Source organism: Salvelinus sp. IW2-2015, linkage group LG30 (genome assembly GCF_002910315.2).
Source record: "Salvelinus sp. IW2-2015 linkage group LG30, ASM291031v2, whole genome shotgun sequence".
NCBI classification, from domain to species: domain Eukaryota; kingdom Metazoa; phylum Chordata; class Actinopteri; order Salmoniformes; family Salmonidae; genus Salvelinus; species Salvelinus sp. IW2-2015.
In genome coordinates this window covers 2,640,171-2,663,410 of record NC_036869.1, presented here as the reverse complement: position 1 = coordinate 2,663,410, position 23,240 = coordinate 2,640,171, and the positions used below count along the sequence as shown (strand labels likewise).

The 23,240-nt window shown below is 42.1% G+C and overlaps 2 protein-coding genes across 4 annotated transcripts in view; both read right to left on the bottom strand.

Annotated features, from left to right (window-relative positions):
- Positions 1-7,453: 7,453 nt before the first annotated feature.
- On the bottom strand, positions 7,454-12,670 carry LOC111955148 (protein FAM133). 3 transcript variants are annotated; one of them, XM_023975248.2, is made up of 11 exons: positions 12,469-12,670; positions 11,559-11,656; positions 11,178-11,256; positions 10,921-11,067; positions 10,775-10,825; positions 10,544-10,615; positions 10,113-10,211; positions 9,736-9,807; positions 9,528-9,620; positions 9,196-9,249; positions 7,454-8,141 (listed from the first exon to the last, which is right to left on the bottom strand). In XM_023975248.2, the coding sequence occupies exons 1-11, from the start codon at positions 12,490-12,492 to the stop codon at positions 8,052-8,054; spliced, it is 879 nt and encodes a 292-aa protein (XP_023831016.1). In that variant the 5' UTR covers positions 12,493-12,670; the 3' UTR covers positions 7,454-8,051. The 3 variants fall into 3 exon arrangements, with proteins under 3 accessions (XP_023831016.1, XP_070292151.1, XP_070292150.1); XM_070436050.1 differs by having other exon boundaries at positions 9,736-9,771; XM_070436049.1 differs by having other exon boundaries at positions 10,775-10,827; positions 10,956-11,067; positions 12,469-12,607.
- Positions 12,671-14,503: 1,833 nt separating this feature from the next.
- Positions 14,504-23,240, bottom strand: part of LOC111955311 (cyclin-dependent kinase 6-like) — a 57,345-nt gene continuing 48,608 nt past the window's right edge. The window contains exons 6-8 of the mRNA XM_023975512.2: positions 21,765-21,893; positions 21,482-21,617; positions 14,504-21,326 (exon numbers count right to left, since the gene is read on the bottom strand). Of these exons, the coding sequence (XP_023831280.2) occupies positions 21,177-21,326; positions 21,482-21,617; positions 21,765-21,893 (415 nt within the window). The 3' untranslated portion in view covers positions 14,504-21,176. The remainder of the gene's footprint in view (positions 21,327-21,481; positions 21,618-21,764; positions 21,894-23,240) is intronic.

The window sequence follows — 23,240 nt, the reverse complement described above, 5'->3', positions numbered from 1 at the left end:
TGAACAACCACTTTACAATAGTGCATCTAACTCATTTAAGGGGAGGGGGGGGGTAGGAGGAATACTTTATCCTATCCTAGGTATTCCTTGACCTCAGGGATGTCACCTAGAGATCACCTAGGATACCAGGTTCTGCTTTTATGGTGACTCCTAACCTCTTGGAGTTCATTCAGGGGCTGAGTTCAGATTTAAGGGGAGCCAATAATTAGATATTAATAATAGCTCAAACTACATGAAGGACTTAAATTTTTGGCAAGTCGGTTAGGACATCTACTTTGTGCATGACACAAGTAATTTTTCCAACAATTGTTTACAGACAGATTATTTCACTTATAATTCAATGTATCACAATTCCAGTGGATCAGAAGTTTACAAACACTAAGTTGACTGTGCCTTTAAACAGCTTGGAATATTCCAGAAAATTATGTCATGGCTTTAGAAGCTTCTGATACTTTCAGGCGTTTGGCTAATTTACATAATCTGAGTCAATTGTAGGTGTACCTGTGGATGTATTTCAAGGCCTACCTTCAAACTCAGTGTCTCTTTGCTTGACATCATGGAAAAATCAAAAGAAATCAGCCAAGACCGCAGAAAACATTTGTGGACCTCCACAAGTCTGGTTCATCCTTGGGAGCAATTTCCAAACGCCTGAATGTAAATATTAATAAATATTAAATAATACATTTTTCTCTCTACTATTATTCTGACATTTCACATTCTTAAAATAAAGTGGTGATCCTAACTGACCTAAAACAGGGAATTTTTACTAGGATTAAATGTCAGGAATTGTGAAAGACTGAGTTTTTCAAAAACTTTAAATGTATTTGGGTAAGGTGTATGTAAACTTCCGACTTCAACTGTATATATTTATTTTTTTATCCCAGCCCCCATCCCTGCAGGAGGATTTTTGCCTTTTGGTAGGCCGTCATTGTAAATAAGAATTTGTTCTTAACTGACATGCCTAGTTAAATAAAGGTAACAAAATCTAAAGTATAGCTCCACCAAACACACACACACTGCTGTGCAGCCTGCACTCTCTCTCTCTTTCCCTGGATTTGTTTCAAATAACAGCTGACTGCCAAAACCGGTCTGTGTGATATGTCAGACTTGCCTCAGCCGATATGCTATGAAGCCATCGAAAATGTGCAGACATTTAGAAACAAAGCATCCACATCTTAAGGATAAGCCAGATAATAAAAAAAGAAGAGAAAGAGATGACCAACCAAACAAAAATGCTGCACATTCATTTCACAGACGAGAGTTTACTGAAGGTTTCATACTTCCTCTCTCATAACATTTCCAAGTGCCAGGCTCCTTTCACTACAGTTGAAAAGCTGGTCATGCCCTCAGTCGTGGATGCTTGCCGACAGGTTTCAGGCCCAACTGCTGCTACAAAGATCAGTGAAATCCCACTTTCCAATGACACTGTCACACTAGAATCCAGGATATGTCAGATGATATTGAATCACATGCAGGTTTTAGACAGAGCTTGCACATCAAACTGGTTTGCAATCATACACTGGTTACAGCACAACACCACATCCTATGTATGTAAAGGACACTGTTGTGAGTGTGACACTGACTTATTTGGTGGTAATGTCTTCCCCCCCATTTAGCTGTTGTCAACTGAGCATTGATCACAACCCTGGATCACAACCCTGGAGAGCATTGAAGAAGTGGTTGAATTCATAAACGGTGCATATGTTTTCACTATAATGTATTCTTGTTCCATCAATATTGTTATCAAATCAAAATCAATGTTTATTTGGCACAGGATACAGTCTGATGTATTCGGGAATATGACATTAGATTGTACTGTGTACTATCAAAGTGTACTACTGTGTATTGTTGAAGTGTACTACTGTGTACTATTGAAGTGTACTATTGAAGTGTACTACTGTGTACTATTGAAGTAACAATTTCTTTCATGTTTTCTCAACGTCAACCTGTAATCCACAGGATAGTTTGGACCTGCTGGATGGAGGAAACAGTCAGCTATAGATGTTGACAGCCCTCCTAACCCTTCACCAGTGTCCATGTAACATTCTACCTGCTACACAAGAAACCACCCAAATCAACTGTATTTCTCAATATTTCAATTCACAAGATAGAATGAACTTGCGCGTGAGCCATTGAGACTGGAACCTCTGTAGCAGGGCCGTAAGGATGCATTGCGGTCATACCGGCTCTGATGACCTCCGAGTAGGGGGTGAAAGGTGGGAACCAGGACCACCACATAACAGTTTGTGACCTGGAACTGGAGGTGAGAGACCTGGCAACAGGGTCATCATTCTTTTATTTGTATTTTTTTTACTCCATAAACAAACATATACATACAAACAATTACTTACAGACACACAAACAATGACTAGTGTCTGCATTATTGTTTGCCACTTGACACCCATTGATTGGGTGACTGTTTTTCTCAGTCACCCAATCAATTAGTTTTTCTCGGTCACCCATGCTATTTCAATATTTAAATTATACACAGAAAAAAATATGAACGCAACATGTAAAGTGTTGGTCCCATGTTTCATGAGCTGAAATAAAATATTCCAAAAGAATTCCTGGCGTACAAAAAGCTTTTTTCTCTCAAATTTTGCGCACAAATTTCTTTACATCCCTGTTAGTGAGCATTTCTCCTTTGCAAAGATAATCCATCCACCTGACAGGTGTGGCATATCAAGAAGCTGATTAAACAGCATGATCATTACACAGGTGCACCTTGTGCCTGGGACAATAAAAGGCCACTATAAATGTGCAGCTTTGTCACACAACAATTGGCATGCTGACTGCAGGAATGTCCACCAGAGCTGTTGCCAGAGAAGTGAATGTTAATTTCTCTATCATAAGCCGCCTCCAACGTTGTTTTAGAGACTTTAGCAGTACGTCCAACCAGCCTCACAACCACAGACCATGTGTAACCACGCCAGCCCAGGACCTCCACATGCAGCTTCTTCACCCGTGGGATTGTCGGAGACCAGCCACCCGGACAGCATTTCAGGGAAGCTAATCTGTGTCCTTCTCGTCCTCACCAGGGTCTTGAGCTGACTGCAGTTCAGTGTTGTAACCGACTTCAGTGGGCAAATGCTCACCTTCGATAGCCACTGGCATGTTTGGAGAAGTCTACTCTTCACGGATGAATCCCGGCTTCGTGTGACTGAGCGGTTTGCTGATGTCAACGTTACGAACAGAGTTCCTCATGGTGGCGATAGGGTTATGGTATGGGCAGGCATAAGTTACGGACAACGAACACAATAGCATTTTATAGATTGACAATTTGAATGTACAGAGATACCGTGATGAGATCCTGAGGCCCATTGTTGTGCCATCCATCCACCGCCATCACCTCGTGTTTCAGCATGATAATGCATGGCCCCAATTCTCACAATGATCTGTACACATTTTCTGGAAGCTGAAAATGTCCCAGTTCTTCCATGGCCTGCATACTCACCAGACATGCCACCCATTGAGCATGTCTGGGATGCTCTGGATTGACGGTTTCCGCCAATATCCACCAAATTTGCACAGCGGTGTGGGACAACATCAACAGCCTGGTCAACTCTATGTGAAGGAGGTGTGTTGCACTGCATGAGGCAAAGGGTTGTCCACCAGATTCTGACTGGTTTTCTGATCCACGCCCCTTCCTTTTTATTAAGGTATCTATGACCAACAGATGCATACACTCTTAGAAAAAAGGGTTCCAAAAGGGTTCTTTGTAAGGCAAAGAGTTCTACCTAGAACCTTTAACATCCTAAGAAACATTTTTGGAAGAAAGGGCTCTTTGATGATTCTTTGGAAGGCAAGAAGGATTCTTTGGAAGGCAAGAAGTGTTCTTCATAGAACCAGATACAATATTTCCCAGCACGCAGGGAGATTTTCAGAATTGTTTGTTTTACTGTAATCTGTGTTATTGCATGTACATTGATTGGTTAATACATTTTATGCTACACAAAGATAAATAACATACAGTTTTCTAAATTAATCCAATCTGTTGGATTTATTGCACCTGTTACTGAGATGGTTGTTCCAGTTTAGATGATTGAGGTAGTCTCAGTATTCAATCTTCCCTACCCTGCCAGTCATTCTGAATGCAGGTTGTGGGTGATTGACAATTCCACTTGTTGGATATCCTAACTCTGGCTGGATTCAATTAGGAATTATACATCACTTTGCAAGCCAGCATAATGTGACTTGCATGCCTGTTGTGGCCTGTAAACCAGGATATTCCTAATACCACAGTGTTAGGGTATAACTAGGCCCTCAAAGAAAGGCCTTATGATATATGTAATGTACTGTCTTAAATAATACAATTTGAAAGGCTAATAGAACGGAACCGTTCTAGGAAGAACCCTCCAAAGATAAAAGGGTTCTCGGCAGAGCTATTCATAGACAGTTCTAGGAAGAACCTTTAGATTATAAAATGGTTCTTGGTAGAACCATTCATACAGGGGGTTCTTTGAGGAACCCTACATAGAAGGTTCTCGATAAAAACCCTCTGCAAAGAGTTCTACCCAGCACAAAAAAGGGTTCCCCTATGGGGATACACTGAAGAACCCTGTATGGTTCTACTTAGCACCTTTTTTTCTAAGAGTTTATCTTTATTCCCAGTCATGTGAAATCCATAGATTAGGGCCTAATGAATGTATTTCAATTGACTGATTTCCTTATATTAACCGGAACTCAGTTAAATATTTTAAATTGTTGCATGTATATTTTTGTTCAGTGTAATTCCAATGGTATCCAGTTTATGGATTAGTCATGAGCAGTCTTTTTCTTATTTATTTTTCTCTTTTGGGGTCGAGTTGATTCAGATCCAAGAACAGAGAATGATGCTTGTTGGCTTCATCTACTCAGTTTGTTTCTGGTGCTGTAACATCAGGTTGCAAGCAATGTTCCCTCTAAACTGCGCACTTCCTCCAGGACTGCCGCGCAGAAGAAATGTCATGCCACGCAGAGACGCAAGAGATTGAATCTCATGGAGTTCGCACTATATAGATCAACGTTTTTTCAGTGATCGAATCAACATTATATCAGCCCCATTTAAATGCAGGGGAATTACACCAGATAGGACAGACTGACCCTAGCCCCCCGGCACATAGACCATTGCAGCATAAATACTGAAGGCTGAATGAATACTGAAGGCCGATGATACCCCCGGACAGGGCCAACCAGGAAGGATATAACCCCACCCACTTTGCCAAAGCCCAGCCCCCAAACCACGAGAGGGATATCAGGGCTCTCGAGTGGCGCAGCGGTCTAAGGCACTGCATCTCAGTGCTAGATGCAAATCCAGGCTGTATCACAACTGGCCGTGATTGGGAGTCCTATAGGGTGGCGCACAATTGGCCCAGCGTCATCTGGGTTTGGCCGGTGTAGGCCATCATTGTAAATAAGAATTTGTTCTTAACTGACTTGCCAAGTTAAATAAAGGTTAAATAAAAAATATCAACAGAGCACCAACTTACTACCCTGTGACAAGGCTGAGTATAGACTACGAAGATCTCCTATAGCACAAGCCTGAGGGTGTGGAAAACCAGACAGGAAGATCATGTCAGTGACTCAACCCACTCAAGTATAGTATATTGAAAAAAACGTTGGCATGATGTGACGCACCCCTCCTAGGGACGGCTTGGAAGAGCACTAGTAAGCCAGTGACTCAGACCCCGTAATAGGGTCAGAGTCAGACCCTGTAATAGGGTCAGAGGCAGAGAATCCCAGTGGAGAAAGGGGAACCGGCCAGGCAGAGACTCAAGTGGCTTGCCGTTCACCTTCACACCCCTGGGTCAGACTACACTCAATCATAGCACCTACTGAAGAGATGAGTCTTCAGTAAAGTCAAAGGTTGAGACTGAGTCTGCTTCTCTCACATGGATAGGCAGACCGTTATATAAAAATGGGGCTCTACAGGAGAAATCCCTGCCTCCAGCTGCTTGCATAGACAGCCCAACAATCCAGCCAAAGGCAAGTGTGGGTAGCTGCAGCCCCGGAGTGGGTGTGTTGAAAGGAGTGGGTGTATGGAAAGCAAATCAGCAATTTGGCAGATTCTTTGCCACTCAAGAACGTTTGGCGTGGTTGATTGGGCTGCACTACGAGATAAGCCGGCGACCAGTGCACCGGTGTTGTAGCTTCCTACCACTACTGGGTATCACGGTCATGCACCGGGGGGAGCTAACGTGGCCATTTTTTCTTTCACATTATTTAATTTCAAGTAAGATAGCAGTCTACGCAATAAATAACTAATATTGATAACTGTCTCGATGTCACCTTGATATATAAACTCAGCCAAAAAAGAAACGTCCCCTTTTCAGGACTCTTTCAAAGATAATTCGTAAAGATCCAAATAACTTCACAGATCTTCATTGTAAAGGGTTTAAACACTGTTACCCATGCTTGTTCAATGAACCATAAACAATTAATGAACATGCACCTGTGGAATGGTCGTTAAGACACTAACAGCGTACAGACGGTAGGAAATTAAGGTCAGTTATGAAAACTTAGGACACTAGAGGCTGAGGCCCAACTGGGCGGAAAATCTGTCTCCCCCTCCAGCAGGCAGCACTGTTTTGCCCACTAAGGAAGGTCAATGAGAGTGTTGGATTTGGTCAAAATTAATGGGTGAGGTTTATTTGATCGAATATAAGTTTTGTAGTGCTTAAATTGTTACAAGTGTACTGATATAAGACGTGAAATCCCGGCAACTTTGAGAAAAAAAACTATCTGAACTGAGATGGCTTTGTATATCCATGGCATGAGGTTAGTAGCATAGCATCTCTCTCCATTGAATACAGACAATTGACAACCCTCATTGAACGTTAAAAAAACAATTACAATAAAAGATGTATCCACCAATCCAAAGAAAGGAGAGATAGACAGCCTGCTGTGCCACCTTGTGGACAACGAGTCTTATTGTTAGGGCGGAGAGATATGTATCTTGTCAGTATATCCATAATCTTTGTGGCAGCTCAGGGCTCAACCCCCTTGTTTTCGTTCAAAGTGAAAACACTACACAAGAAGTGGCCGGTATGGTCGCCCACAAACTGCAGATTTCAGCTTTAAAGGGGCAATCTGCAGTTGCTACAATAATTTTTGGACTTATAAATGAACAATATATACTGATTGATTCTTGAATATAACAGAAATGCCTCATGAGCTTAGTTTAACTGTCACACCCCACCACAACCCAAAATATAAGCTTTTTCTACTCCAATATTTGTAAACATTGTACATGTATTTCATGATGCTTCCAGGATGGTAAATTACAAGTATAAATGTTATTTGTTACTCTCATCCCATACAAATCATTCATCATTCATCCAAACACAAAAAAAGAACCACTATATTATCAAGGATAAAACAATACTTTAATAATTAAAACCCATTCATTTAGATATTCAGTTGTAGAATTCATTACATTAACAGAATTGAACAGTTTATCCCTTGTGATGACAATTTCACTCGTATTTTCACAATCCCAACTTCAATATGAGGCTGGCAAGAGAAGTGACCATCATATCAGAATGCATGCATCATGACACTGGGCACCAGCATAACAAAGTCCCAAAATGACCTCAGTGTAGCTAGTGACGCACGAGATCTCCAAGAATGGTAAAATAGACATAGCAGGGCAGCATACCAAGGGTGTAAAAAATGTACACTGCTGATCAATATCCATGTATGGAAGTTCATTTCCGTTTCAAATGCAAATGTTTCAGTTCAGTTGGGCAACACTTGACAAACTTATGGTGTCCTTGACGACGTTCATTTGGATCTAATAAAAACTAGCAACAGACAAAAGAAAAACAAATATGCAAAGTTGTCACAGAGGGTTTGATGACCCGTAACTCCCAGTTCACCAGTCCTTAATTAACATTAGAAACCCCATATCCCATCTCCCCACCATCTCAACTCTCATGAGCAGGAAGCTAGCGGTTCCCCTAATCCATCAACTACCCCCATCATGGGAGCAGCCTAGATGGGATTTTTTGGTAGTGGAAAGGCAGATGCTCTCTAGTGGTGGACAGTTGGACAGAGAACCACAGCGCTAGATGTTAGTCTAACTCAACATCAGAAGAGGTCTTCTTCTTCTTCTTCCTGCCATGTTTCTTGTGCTTCTTTTTCCTCTTCTTCTTTGATTTGTCCTGTTAACATTTACAACATTTGGGTAAGTAAGTGTTAAAACTTCCATTCTGCTATGTTTTTGTATAAAATCTGTCGGTGCAGAAAAATAGTTGGTAGAGCACATCGCTTGTAACGCCAGGGTAGTGGGTTCGATTCCCAGGACCACCCATATCTTCAAATGTATGCATGCATGACTAAGATGCCTTGGATAAAAGGCATCTGCACATATTATATTACAAATATGTTACATTTTAAACAATCCCAAGAGTTAGTCATGTAGTTATCTGCTGACAGAGGCATGTTGCCATTTCTGGTAATTTGCTAACATACACTATATGACCAAAAGTATGTGGACACCTGCTCATCAAACATCTCATTCCAAAATCATCGGCATTAATATGGAGTTGGTCCCCACTTGATGACCATGAAAAACAGCCCCAGACCATTATTCATCCTCCACCAAACTTTACAGTTGGCACTATGCATTGGGGCAGGTAGCGTTCTTCTGGCATCCACCAAACCCATAATCGCCCGTCGGACAGCCAGATGGTGAAGTGTGATTCATCCCTCCAGAGAACACGTTTCCACTGCTCCAGATTTCAATGCTGGCGAGTTCTACACCACTCTCCAGCCAACGCATGGCACTGCGCATGGTGATCTTAGGCTTGTGTGCAGCTGCTCGGCCATGGAAATCGAGGACAGACAATTGTGTGGCCTACCACTCCCCGGCTGAACAGTTGTTGACCAGGGCAGCTCTAGCAGGGCAGAAACTTTACAAACTGACTTGTTGGAAAGTTAGCATTCTATGACGGTGCCACTTTGAAAGTCACTGAGCTCTTCAGTACGGGCCAGTCTACTGCCAATGTTTGTCTATGGAGATCGTATGGCTGTGTGCTTGATTTTACACACCGGTCAGCAACGATGTGGCTGAAATAGACTAATCCACTAATTTAAAGGGGTGTCCACATAGCTTTGTAAATATAGTGTATTTTGGTTACTAGTCACTAAATCTGACATGCGGGAGTAGCCGTTTTCATCCTGTGGTAAGTGTATGCTTATCTGACAACCACTTACTGCTGCTATTTTTTCTTTCTCCTCATTACTTCTCTTTCTCTTCTTGGGTTCACCCTACAGAGACATTGCAAAAAATTAACCAACCACAATGTATGGGGAAAGTCCACTGACAGTTTCCTAACGTCCAATCAAAAAGTGCAGTATTTCACAATGATACAGAATGCAAAAAAAGTTCCCTCCATATAATACTTAAACTGCAGATGACCTATGCCCTCCAACGAGGAACAAAAATACATCCCATAAGTGTTCACCTAAGTCAATACATAACACATTATTTTCAGTAATAAAACATGGCAAATGAATATAGTGGCGACAAAGGTGAGTGTACTTACACCTTCCTCCACTTCTGAGTCAGCCGACGACTCCGAGGATGAGTCTTTATGACTTTGCTCGGCTTTCCTCTTCTTCCTGCGGCTCTTTTCATCCTGAAGGTTAAACATTTACAGCCCTCAGTTCACTGTAGCCCAGCATGTTCAAAAACTTCTTCAGGCAGCAATACACAAAACAGGACTAACAGCCACTCGAATGTCCTTAAATTACCTTTTCTTTCTTCTTCATCTCCATCTCCATCTTCGTCTTCTTGGAGAGAAACAGAATGAGAGGGAAGGAGCCCTTTTTTTGCATACAAAACATGAAGATTTAATGAAGTACTCACGTAACAAAAAAAAAGTTCAACTTTGAAATGAATGAACAGAAATCAAACAATGGCTGAACAGAACAATGACAGTGAGGACCAACATAAAAAGAGGGATGTTAAGAAGATGAAATAGTGCATCATCCAGAACAAAAGATCTAGACCAGCGGTATCCAGGTGGACGTGACGAAAAGAGATTTCTAAGAGTGCAGAAATGTCTTCAATAAAGATGAGATTTCATTATGTAAGGATATAGGTGGAATAGTCTCCACATCAAACTAACCTTGCTGTCGGGCTCCGATTCCACAGTCGAGTCTTCTGATGCTTTCTTGGAGGAGGACCGCTTCTTTTTCCGTTTCTTTTTGACACTCTTCTTTTCATTCTGACCAAACAGACATCAGATAAAAACTCAGTTTCAATCTATCATATTTCTCCTCTTTGAAATAGTAGGACAATATTTAACTGGAAACGCATTGAATACAATCCATTACTTTCTCAATATTCATAAAGGGGGTAGAAGCCAATCCCTAAACAAAATATCAACAGTATAAATGTATTCACAATATATATTCACAATACTTCACACAGCTCTTCGTGCCTACCTTAGAAATACAATTACTTCTAATGTATTATATTTCTATGGTGCCCACAAGGTGGCTGGGAAACAGTATGGCAAGCTGACACAGACTTGTCACCAAATACTCTGGTACATACCTCGTCTTCAGAGTCTGAGGAGGAGCTGCTAGAGGAATCAGAACTCGATGAGGAGGAGGAGGGAGAGGAATGCTTGACCAAACACAATGAAAGCAGAGCTCATTAGATTTGAAGACAGCAACTGACACAAAGATACCTTTGTGAAAAGCTTACACTTTAGATGACAGATACCACTACCGCAATATGCATACCAACAGTCTTCAACAAAACATTGGAGACAGCTTTCCTCACCCTGTTGGATTTCTTTCCCTTTTCTTTTTTTCCCTTCTCTTTCTTCTTTTTCTAAACACAAAACAGAGATCTGGTATGAGAGGTGGATACGTTAAAACAAAATGTTTGTATTAGAATGTTAGACATGGATAGAACTGGAAGCATACCTCTTTCTTCTCCTTCTTCTCTTTCTTCTCCTTCTCTTTCTTCTCCTTCTCTTTCTTCTCCTTCTCTTTCTTCTCCTTCTCCTCTTTCTCCTTGTCAACGCCACCTAGTAACTTCTCTCTGTTCTTCGCCAGCTCTTTCTTCCAATTCTATACAAAGCAAATTGTGATATTTGAATGTAAGAAAAAAATAAAACACTGGATTTGTGGTATAATAACGACCGGTCAATAAAGTACAATGGTTAACATTTGAACAATACCTCGTTCATTTGATCCTCAAAGTCCGCCAGAGCTCTGGAGCCTTTCTTCTTCCGCTCTATGATCTCTTTCACCTCTTCCCTGATGAACAAAAACCATCATCACTCAATGAAAATCAATGGATCACAACTGACGGTGATGTAGGCCTAGGTCCAAACATTCAAGGGCATAGCAACATTTTATTGTGACTTGCAGGCAGCATTTCATAGCGTGTAGCCTATTACTATAAGACAGCAATGCCTGTACACACATAGGATCCACCATGTTGCCCGTTGATATTTTTCAGTAACATCAATGAGGGTATGTCCATCTCGCCAGTTATAGAACCTGGAGCGCTTTCAGGCACAAATCCTGGGTCCTTAGGTGTGTTATCTTATACTTACCATGTTGGCCGTGGTCTGCTCAGGTAATCCTGGATAGACGGTCCTGCGTTGGGTGCAGGTCCCTTGGCCCGTGATGCAGCTATGGGGTTCACATATGACTGAAAACACACAAGGGAGACAGTCAGACCAGACATCTCAATGATGACATCTGGCTACCGTAGACAAGAAACAGTAGTCTAGACAGGGTTGGAAGTATAATAACACACAATATTTTGACCTGGCTAGGTTGGATCAGTAATTTTGACTAGACTGTCAATACCAATTCTATGGCCTTTCCATACAAAGGTAATGTTAACACATTCATAACATAGATACAACGTAGACAGCCAGTCCGGCCAATTCGGGTGATGAACTCGAGCCTAGCTTGCAGGCGTAGTTACAGTAATAGTTAGTTAAGTTAGTTGTTTTTTTCCGACTGCGCGCTTTGGATTATATTAGCAGAACAGGCACAGGGTGTGCTCGCTGGTTCGCTATATTATTATACACTAGCTAAATAACATAACTAGATATATTTCGAACTAAATAGTTAGCTACGTTAGTTCAGGTGTGGCTCCGTTTAGCGGTCCTTCATGCGACCTGCTAACGTTTACTTGTTCTTCGTTATCTGCCAGGTTAGTTTGCCTAGCTAACTATATTCGTTCGATATATATATCGTGTGTTAAAATAATTATATTTATGCACCTTTGCTATAACTCGTTTTAATGGGATTCGACTTGTCTAGACACTAACGTAAACTACTGTTAGCTAGCTAACTTATAGGGCCTAGCTAACATACCTAACGTTACAGGCCCATGCGTTCAGTGGCAGTTAGCTATAGCCAACACGTTTGTTTGTTTTCATGCATAACGTTACCATTTATCGTAAAAAGCTAAATATCTACATGCCTGTAATTATTTAACACTTGGCTTACCACTCTATTGTCTCTTTTCCCCATTTCTGCAGATTTCGCCTACTATTGGGCGAATATCACTAAATTGAGAACCGTAGCATGCTTCCCGTCGTTAGCCACCACAACAAGCGAGCTTCTCTAGCTACGTAGATAGATTCTCTGACGACGACGGACACACAGACCTGTGATGACTGCCACCTAGCGTTAAATACATATATTAGATTGGATTAGAGAACACATGTACAGGGTTAGACAGGTAGCTGACTAGTGATGATGGTCTGTGGGTAGAAGCTATTGTCCAGTTTTACAGTTTTTGCCATGATGCTCCTATAATGCCCACGTCTGAGTGATGGAAACGGAGAGAACCGGTCATGGCTCAGGTGACTGGGGTCCCTGATGATCTTCTTGGCCTTTCTGCGACACCTGGTGTTGTAGGTGTCCTGAAGGTCAGGCAGTGTGCACCCAGTGGTGCATTCAGCTGAGCGTACCACCCTCTGTAGCACCTTGTGGTCTGTGGCAGTGGAGTTGCCGTACCMGGCTGTGATGCAACCCGACAGTATGCTCTCGATGGTGCTCCTGTAGAACACTGTGAGGGCCCTCGGGAACAGACTGAATTTTGTCAGAATCCTGCGTTTGATGAGTCGCTATTGTGCCTTCTTCACCACAGTGTCCGTGGGGTTTGACCATTTCAGCTCTTTGGAGTTGTGTACTCAGAGGAACTTGAACTTTTTGACCATCTCCATGGTGGCCCAGTTGATGAGGATGGGCGCCTGCCCAGCCTGGTACCTCCTGAAGTCCACAATCAGCTCCTTTGTTTAGCTGATGTTGAGGTTGTTTACCTGGCACCACGCCATTAGAGTGCCTACCTCCTCCCTGTAGGCCAACCTCGTTGTTGTTGGTAATCAGGACTACTACTGTCGTGTCGTCAGCAAACTTTATGATGGAGTTGGAGTTGTGTGAGACCACACAGTCGTGGGTATACAGGGGATACAGGAGGGGGGTGAGAACACCCATCAGGAAGTCCAGGACCCAGTTTGCATAGGGAGGAGATCAGTCCCAGGGCCGTAAGTGTTGTGGTGAGCTTAGAGGGCACTATGGTATTGATAGGCTGAGCTGTAGTCGATGAACAGCATCTTCACATATGCATTCCTTTTGTCCAGGTGGGTGAGGGCAGTGTGCAGTGCAATGACGATTGCGTCGTCCCTGGATCTTTCAGGGAGGTAGGCAAATTGGAGAGGGTCGAGTGTGTCAGGGAGGGAGGTGGTGATGTAGTCTTTGACTAGCCTCTCGAAGCACTTCATGATGACGGAAGTTAGTGCTACGGGTTGGTAGCACTAACTTCAGTTATTTTCCCTTTCTTGGGCATGGGGATGATAGTGGACATCTTGAAGCAGGTGGGGATTTCACCTGAGCTAGAGATTAAAAACACAGGTAGATTTAAGCAATAAGGCCTAGGGGGGTGAGTTATATGGCCAATATACCACAGCTAAGAGCTGTTCTTAGGCACGATGCAACGCAGAGTTGTATAGCCGTGGTATATTGGCCATATACCACAAACCCCTGAGGTGCCTTATTACTATTATAAACTGGTTACCAACATAATTAGAACAGTAAACAAGTAGTTTTGCATCATACCCGTGGTATATTTAAGCAATAAGGCCCAAGGGGGTGTGGTATAGGGCTAATATACCTCAGCTAAAGGCGGTTCTTCGGCACGACGCAACGTGGAGTACCTGGATACAGCCCTAAGTCGTAGTATATTGGCCATATGGCACCAACTCCCGAGGTGCCTTATTGCTATTAGAAACAAGTTACCAACATAATTAGAACAGTAAACAAGTAATATTGTGTCATACCCGTGGTATAGTCTCATATACCACAGCTTTCAGCCAATCAGCATCCAGGAGCCAAACTACCCGGTTTATAAAGTCTTATATACCACGGCTTTCAGCCAATTAGCATCCAGGGCTCGAACGACCCGGTTTATAATTACCGTTATAAAATGACAGGAATTTCGTTAGTAAGATAATACACAATAATGCCAGTGGAAACACAATTAACACACTAAACATTTATTTGACTAAAATAAAAATGACAAGCAGTTGTGAATACAATATCAGAAACGTTAAGCTGCTACATACACTTAGATGACCTTATGGTGGGTCATAATATGTTTTTAAAATACATTTTGAGAGCATTACTGCATAGCAGCAAAACCAGTTTAGAGAAAGCCAAAATGGATAAATACAATTGAAATAAAAATAAGTAGCAAACTATGTTCCTATTTGATACTCTGTGTTTCCTAAAATCCGGTTTCTTGGCAAAACTACAATATTAGCAAAAAAGGGCATTGTAGAAATGTGGATTCTGGCATCAACAACCTGCTTCAGAACAGCTTTGAATCACAATATATAAAATGCATTTTATTTTAAATATGGTGCTGAACAAACATAAGGCCAGGCTACATAATGGACCTAGACTAGACATGATGTTATATAGCAAGACCTTTAATTAGTTAAATAGCATAACTCCCCCAAAATCAGTAACTTCTTCACATGAAAAACACATCATCATTGTACTGTACATGAAACATCATTTCAAAAAAGAACACTACAAATAATAGAAAAATACTAAACAAGTAAACTGCACAAATAAGACCTTATGTACAAGTAAAAACCACTAATGCCTAAATAATTTGGGACTTCATTGGAGATTCATTGAGCAAGTCCTTTTACTACGATCACTAATATTGTACACCTGTAGCTAAAGTACAGAAGACACCACAATATGAACTGGTTGGGCTTCTGTGCTTAATGTAGGCATGGTGATCTGTATTGCATTTGGCGGGTATCAGCTTGTGATCTGTGTTTGGCCTCGCTGGATGCGCCCCAATGGCAACCTATTCCCTAGATCGTGCACTACCTTTGGCCAGGGCCCTAGGGAATAGGGTTCCATTAGGGACTCCGCCTCTGTTTAAGGACACAAGTTATAATAACAAATCTCAAACGTTATCTCAAAATGTTATATTGGGTCTATTTCAAAATAAGACTTGAATGACTGTATGGTGCTAATTCTGCATTGTTTAGATAAGCAGTAGTGAGAGAAGTAAATTAAAATGTATAAGAATGATCAATATTTGTTATGTAATACTATGTAATCTATTGTTGTTTTGATATGCAGTATAGAAGAGATTCGCGTTGAATGCAAAAAGAAAAGGGAATCATGATCTTCTGTCAATTCTGCTATGTCATGATCTTCTGTCAATTCTGCTATGTCATGATCTTCTGTCAATTCTGCTATGTCATGATCTTCTGTCAATTCTGCTATGTCATGATCTTCTGTCAATTCTGCTATGTCATGATCTTCTGTCAATTTTGCTATGTCATGAGCTTCTGTCAATTCTGCTATGTCATGATCTTCTGTCAATTCTGCTATATCATGATCTTCTGTCAAATAGAAAGATACACATTCTTTACAGATTGTTTATAATAAAATATAATAAAATAAAATATATACTAAACATGACATAGGCTGGCCAGGTGAAACAAGGATTTTTAAGCATTGAGACAATTGAGAAATGGATTGTGAATGAATCAGAGGGTGAATGGGCAAGACAAAATATTTAAGTTCATTTGAACAGGGTATGGTATTAGGTGCCAGACATACTGGTTTGTGTCAAGAACTGCAACACAACATTTTTTCACACTCAACAGTTTCCTGTATGTATTAAGAATGGTCCACCACCCAAAGGACATCCAGACAATTTGACACAACTGTGGGAAGCATTGGAGTCATCATGGGCCAGCATCCATGTGGAATGCTTTCGACACCTTGTAGAGTCCCTGGCCTGATGAATTGAGGCTGTTCTGGGGGCTCATTATTAGGAAGGTGGTCCTAATGTTCTGTACACTCAGTGTATATTGTGATGTTTACAAAAATCATTTTTTTTGCAGCTTCACAACATTGAAATACCACAACAAATACAACAACTAAATATCCACAGCCTAACACAACCCAATTCAATATTAAGCACATTATACATTTGTTCATTATTTGAATGAATCCCAAACAAGAACGCTCGCATATACAAAGCAGATTTTTTATTCAAATGGTGCAACATGAAGCAATCACCACTGATGGCATTTATTCATGTAAACGTAATGCCCATTGCCTCCATATCGTCATTGTAAATGAAGTTATCATGACATAAGTGGGCATTTCAAATACATTTGTGGCCTTTACTTTCATCCTTGGAGCTAAATGTGCTAAAATACTACATTTCTCAGTACTGTTCATTAGCTAAAGGGTATTTGCAATACAAAGCTATCATACTGTAGGTGCATTTGTGTAATCGTAGTAAATGTATGGCAGACCCCATGTAGGTGGCTGTAAAAAAGTATAACTTTCTTAGACAAAAGCATAGACAAAAGTATTCTTGTCCTGTGTTTTAGGTTTACAAATGACCAATAAACCTCTTAAATAAAAGAACACAGTGATAGTTTCAAGTGAATATAGAGTAAAATGATGATAGTCTACCCTCTGGGCAAAAACTGGCCGAATCAACATTGTTTCCACATAATTTCAACCCCAAAAATCTATGTCATGACATTGAATCAACGTGGGAAAATAATTGGATTTGCAAAAAGTAATCAATAATAGGGCATTTCGTCTTTTTTTCACCCAACGTTTAACCTAAATCCAATGACATTTTTTGTTGATTTCACACTGAATTGACAACTCAACAAAATGTCAATCAAAACTAGACGTTGAACTGATGTCTGTGCCCAGTGGGTACTTGTTAGTAGGGCAGTTGACGTAGAACTGACCGATCCCAAGAAAGCTTGACAATCCCTATTTCTAGAGAGTTGTAACATGAAGTCTGCAATGTATCCTTCAGTGACATGAACCTGACAGAACAGAGATGAGTACAAACACATCTGCTGCTACATGGAGATGAGAGCTCAGTCCAAATGGATTTCATGTGATTAAACCAAGTGTGCCCTGACACTGAAAACACGTAGGATATCAAACATATCATAGCAGACGTGCAGTTTGATTCACACAGTCATGAATTCTGTAATATGAGTATAGTATCAAAATCATGTTATAGCATTATTGTCAGCCACTGAAACAGTTGACGCAGTCTAATCATGAATGTGCAAAGTGTGTCAGAATGATTTCTGATTTGATTTCTAAAAAGATCCTGAGTGTATTTGTGTGCTAGCAGCACTAGATATACCAGAGTGAAAGTTATGGTCTAGATGTATTACTGTGCAGTAAGAAGTTTAGCAAACAAAAAAACTCTATTTACCTTGACTTGTTTTCAGCCAATCCCTCGGAAGGAGCGAGTGTGAAAGCACTCTAGCTAGTCATATTGAATCAATATGCCATTGGAGTGCTCCGCAACGTGAGCATAAGTAAGGTGAGCATCATTGTTAAAACAACCATTCTTAACACAGAACAACTGTGTGTTTCAACATAAACCACTGTATGTTTCTATGTAACCCTCTGAGACTAAGTCCAAATGAAGAAGGTACAATGTTCAACATCCTCTGAATCCGACGTATCCACCTCCCTTTTCTCAATACAAAATCTCACAACTAACAACATTTCACTGACCAACACCTATACTACTGCTACCCTGCTACACATGCCAGTGTGCTGGATATGCAAGTCACATCACTACTGCCAGGATAAGTGCAGTCTCTAGCACTAGCCTATACCAGTCCATTACCCGATCCATTCTACATGCCTCACATTGTCAAACATTTCCTCCTTTGGATTTTACCTAGTCTTATTTTTAATTTCAATCCCCACACATTATTTAAAGTCCAATAAAATTAAGACAAAATAGAAAATAAGAAATCAACTGTCAACAATGGTGCGTACATCGACCTTATTCTTATTCAACATATAGTCACTCCACTATGCTCTGTGCATCAGGTCATTTTCTGTTGGAAAGATATCAGTTCGTCTCTGTGGATGGTTTGTCCTCTGACAAATCAATTGTAAGTTTCGGCATTCCTCAAGGTTCTGTTTTAGGACCACTATTGTTTTCACTATATATTCTACCTCTTGGTGCTATGCGGACGACACACAGCTGTACATTTCGATGAAACATGGTGAAGCCCCAAAATTGCCTACTCTGGAAGCCTGTGTTTCAGACATAAGGAAGTGTATGGCGACAGAGATGCTAGTTCTAGGTCCTAAGAAACAAAGAGATCTGCTGTTGGATCTGACAAATAAGCTTGATAGTTGTACAGTCGTCTCAAATAAAACTGTGAAGGACCTCGGCATTACTCTGGACCCGGATCTCTCTTTTGAAGAACATATCAAGAATATTTCAAGGACAGCTTTTTTCCATCTTCGTAACATTACAGAAATCAGAAACTTTTTGTCCAAAAATTATTTTAGATTAGACTTTTAGATTTTAGATTACTGCAAGGCTCTACTCTCCGGCTACCTGGATAAAGCACTAAATAAACTTCAGTTAGTGCTAAACATGGCTGCTAGAATCCTGACTAGAATCAAAACATTTGATCATATTACTCCAGTGCTAGCCTCTCTAATCTGGCTTCCTGAGAAGGGTAGGGCTGATTTCAAGGTTTTACTGCTAACCTACAAAGCATTACATGGGCTTGCTCCTACCTATCTCTCCGATTTGATCCTGCCGTACATACCTACACGTACGCTACGGTCACAAGACACAGGCCTCCTTATTGTCCGTAGAATTTCTAAGAAAATAGCTGGAGGCAGGGCTTTCTCCTACAGAGCTCATTTTTTGGGGAATAGTCTGCCTATCCATGTGAGAGAAGCAGACTCGGTATCAACCTTTGTCTTTACTGAAGACTCATCTATCTCTTCAGTAGGTACTATGATTGAGTGTAGTCTGACCCAGGGGTGAGAAGGTGAACGGCAAGGCACTGGAGCGACGAACCGCCCTTGCTGTCTCTGCCTGGCTGGCTCCCCTCTCTCCACTGGGATTCTCTGCCTCTGACCCTATTACAGGGGCTGAGTCACTGGCTTACTAGTGCTCCTACATGCGGTCCCTAGGAGGGATGCGTCATTTGAGTGGGTTGAGTCACTGACGTGATCTTCCTGTCCGGTTTTGCTCCCCATCAGGCTCGTGAAGTGGAGGAGATCTTCGTGGGCTATACTCAGCCTTGTCTCAGGGTAGTAAATTGGTGGTCTGTTGATATCGCTCTAGTGGTTTGGGGGCTGTGCTTTGGCAAAATGGGTGGGGTTATATCCTGCCTGGTTGGCCCTGTCCGGGGGTATCGTCGGACGGGCCACAGTGTCCCCCGACCCCCCCCCCCCCCTTCAGCCTCCGTTATTTATGCTGCAATAGTCTATGTGCCGGGGGCTAGGGTCAGTCTGTCCTATTTTGTGTAATTATCCTGTCTTATTTGGTGTCCTGTGTGAATTTAAGTATGCTCCCTCTAATTCTCTCTCTCTCCCTCCCCTCCTGGAGGACCTGAACCCTAGGATCATGCCTCAGGACAACCTGGCCTGATGACTCCTTGGTGTCCCCAGTCCACCTGGTCGTGCTGCTGCTCCAGTTTCAACTCTTCTGCCTGAGACTAGGGAACCCTGACCTGTTCACCGGACGTGCTACCTTGTCCCGGACCTGCTGTTTTTGACTCTCTCTCTCTACCGCACCTGCTGTCATGACCTCTGAATGCTCGGCTATGAAAAGCCAACTGACATTTATTCCTGAGGTGCTGACCTGTTGCACCCTCTACAACCAGTGATTATTATTTGACCCTGCTGGTCATCTATGAACGTTTGAACATCTTGAAGAATAATCTGGCCTTAAATGGCCATGTACTCTTATAACCTCCACCCAGCACAGCCAGAAGAGGACTGGCCACCCCTCAGTTCCTCTCTAGGTTTCTTCCTAGGTTCCTGCCTTTCTAGGGAGTTTTTCCTAGACACCGTGCTTCTACATCTGCATTGCTTGCTGTTTGGGGTTTTAGGCTGGGTTTCTGTATAGCACTTTGTGACATCGGCTGATGTAAAAAGGGCTTTAGAAATACATTTGATTGATTGATCAGGTCATCAGAAAGAGTAACACATAGGCTCTTGAATGGTGTCCATCAGATTTCATCTCACTTTATGACACTGAAGTACGGATGCCATAAGAAGAACTCAAAGTGATCCATTTTCAGTTGTTCTGTGGAGTGCTTCGTTCGCACCAGTCGAAGTCTTTTAAGCTGAAGCCCATCAGAATCCTGTTCCAGCCTGCAGTAACACAGGACTACCTGTAGATGGCAGTGATATAAAAACACAAATGTATGTTTGGACCATAAGCAGCGCTAGGCAGTGTGAGGTCCTCCTGCATGGGATAAACATATGTGTGTGTATCCTCTCTCTCAGTTCAGTCGTGGAAATGAGCTCCAGGTGAGATCCATGCCGACCTACACTTGGTGCTTGGTGTTCCCTCACCGAGGAGCCTCTTCTCAGGCTAAGGCAGAAGAGACAAGAGGCAGCAGCTCCTGGACATCCAGAGGTTATCCCCTGGTGGCAGTACATCTCAGCTTTAAGGGTCCTTGCATTGTTGAAATTTTTTAATAAAAAAAAAATTATCCTAAAAAGCAGCATTCAAATCAGTACATTGTGGAAGACAGCACTGTTGCATTTTAGAATCAAATGTCTGTCTGTTGCTCTCTTTCTCTGTCTTTGTGTCCATCTCTCTCGCGCTCTCTCTCTTGTCCTGGGCCGGGGGGCTGTCAGGCAGCGCTCTCCTCCATGGTGGGCTTGTTGCTGGCAATGGGCTGAGCGTACACACTCTTACTGTCACTATCTACACTCTGGAAGTAGGGGTGGGTCAGAGCAGCAAACGCTGATATCCTTTTGGCGGGATTGAATGCCAGGAATTGCTGTACAGAGAAAGAAAAGAGAGACAAATATTATAATGATAACATTTTCCTCAACAAAAAGAAAAGTGTGAGTTTCATTCCTATTGGACAAATCAATTTGAAACAGTACGTATTGTATTTAGAGTGCGGTGTGTGTGTGTGTGTCTAATACTCACCAGTATAAGGGACTTCCCCAGCTCGTCCATGTCAGGGATGAGGTTTCCAATTGGCTGAGGGGGTCGTGGAGAGAAGGCACTCTGTGGTAGGGCAACTTCCTGGGGCCAGTCCTCCACCGAGGGAACCCCGACCACACTGAGGGATCATCATCATCATCATCTTCACCACTATCGTCATCATTATCATTATTATGATTATCAGAATCACAAGCCTTATTATTTGCCAATTGATTGTTAAAACTGTAAATATGATTTAGAGCATGATGTACAACATGGTACTTACTCAAAAATCTTGCCCAGCTGATCAACATCTGAGCTTCCTCTAAACAAAGGTCTGGGGAGAGGAAGAGCACATGTCAATATAACTGAAGCTGATTGGTGTAGAGTTGCACTATCAAACTGTGTTATACACCTTCAATGAATCAGATAAATTAGTTTTCATTTGTCCTTCATAAATCAATGGGATCTGTGGCGGTGAAGCAAGTAGCCTTAATGCTGACTCTTCATCTTCTCAACACAAAATTACATCTCAAACATTCCTACTGAGTCGGCCAGGCAAACGCAGGCCAGCATCATCCTTAACTGGCATAACCAGTCCAACCCCCACTCTGTTCTACTGTAAAGAGGTGGCTTTCCTGGTTCTGGTCAGACCAGATAGTACTGAGGACTGTTTCAGCAGCACATGGGAGAAAGGCACACTCATGGGAGGGCGAGAGGGAGGAGGTGGAGAGAGGCTAGGGATGGAGTGAAGGAGCAGGCCTGCTGGTGGTTTCTGTGGCTTTGGGTATGCTTCCCCCGGCACCCACAGAAATTCCAGCAGTCATCATCAGTTCATTCATGTCTCAACTCAAACCCCAGCCAACCACTGCTCCCAACCAACCAACCAGCCAGCGGGTAGAAAAACATAGATTTAACCCTCATGTGTGTCTGCCTTAGCTCTCTGTGGGCCTGTGTGGTGTGTGTGTGTGTGTGGTGTGTGTGTAGCATTGGGAGTGGATGAGCAGTGCAAATCCTGTGTGAAAGACCTATTGGATTATTCTAACAGAGACTAGCTGGGAGATATATAAAGTAACAGTCACCACCAGATGTCAATGCATCTAACATCTGCCGTAATCTTTCCCTACATAACTGTAGGAACCCCCACACTTTCCCTACATAGCTGAACCCCCACACTTTCCCTACATAGCTGAACCCCCACACTTTCCCTACMTAGCTGAACCCCCACACTTTCCCTACATAGCTGAACCCCCACACTTTCCCTACATGCTAAGACTTTGAAGATTAGACACAGGTAGTTTGATGGTAGTTTGCACATTTGACAGTGACAGCAATTATGTCACATACTTTGACGGGTTAAGGGTGCTCCATAGCACGCTATACAAACCTAGCAGCATCAGTGGTGGAACTGATCTATGCCCTTTTTCACCGAGTAGATGTCATCCTAACCAATACACCCCCTCTAACCACATTTCTATCAATGGCTCACTACACTGGCATCCCTTTATACTGGTTGCTGTAAGGGCATGTTGAAAGTCTGAGGGTTGAACCATAGAGATCAGACCAAACCAGTTCTCTGCCTTTAGATGGAAAACATCACCTAAAACAATGTCATCATGCCAAAACAAGTATGACAGATATTTCCAAGAGGTCCATTTTTAAACCAGGAGTGGTTTGAATGGATGACTGGCTTCACACAGGGTTGACACTGACACACACACACACACACACACACACACACACACACACACACACACACACA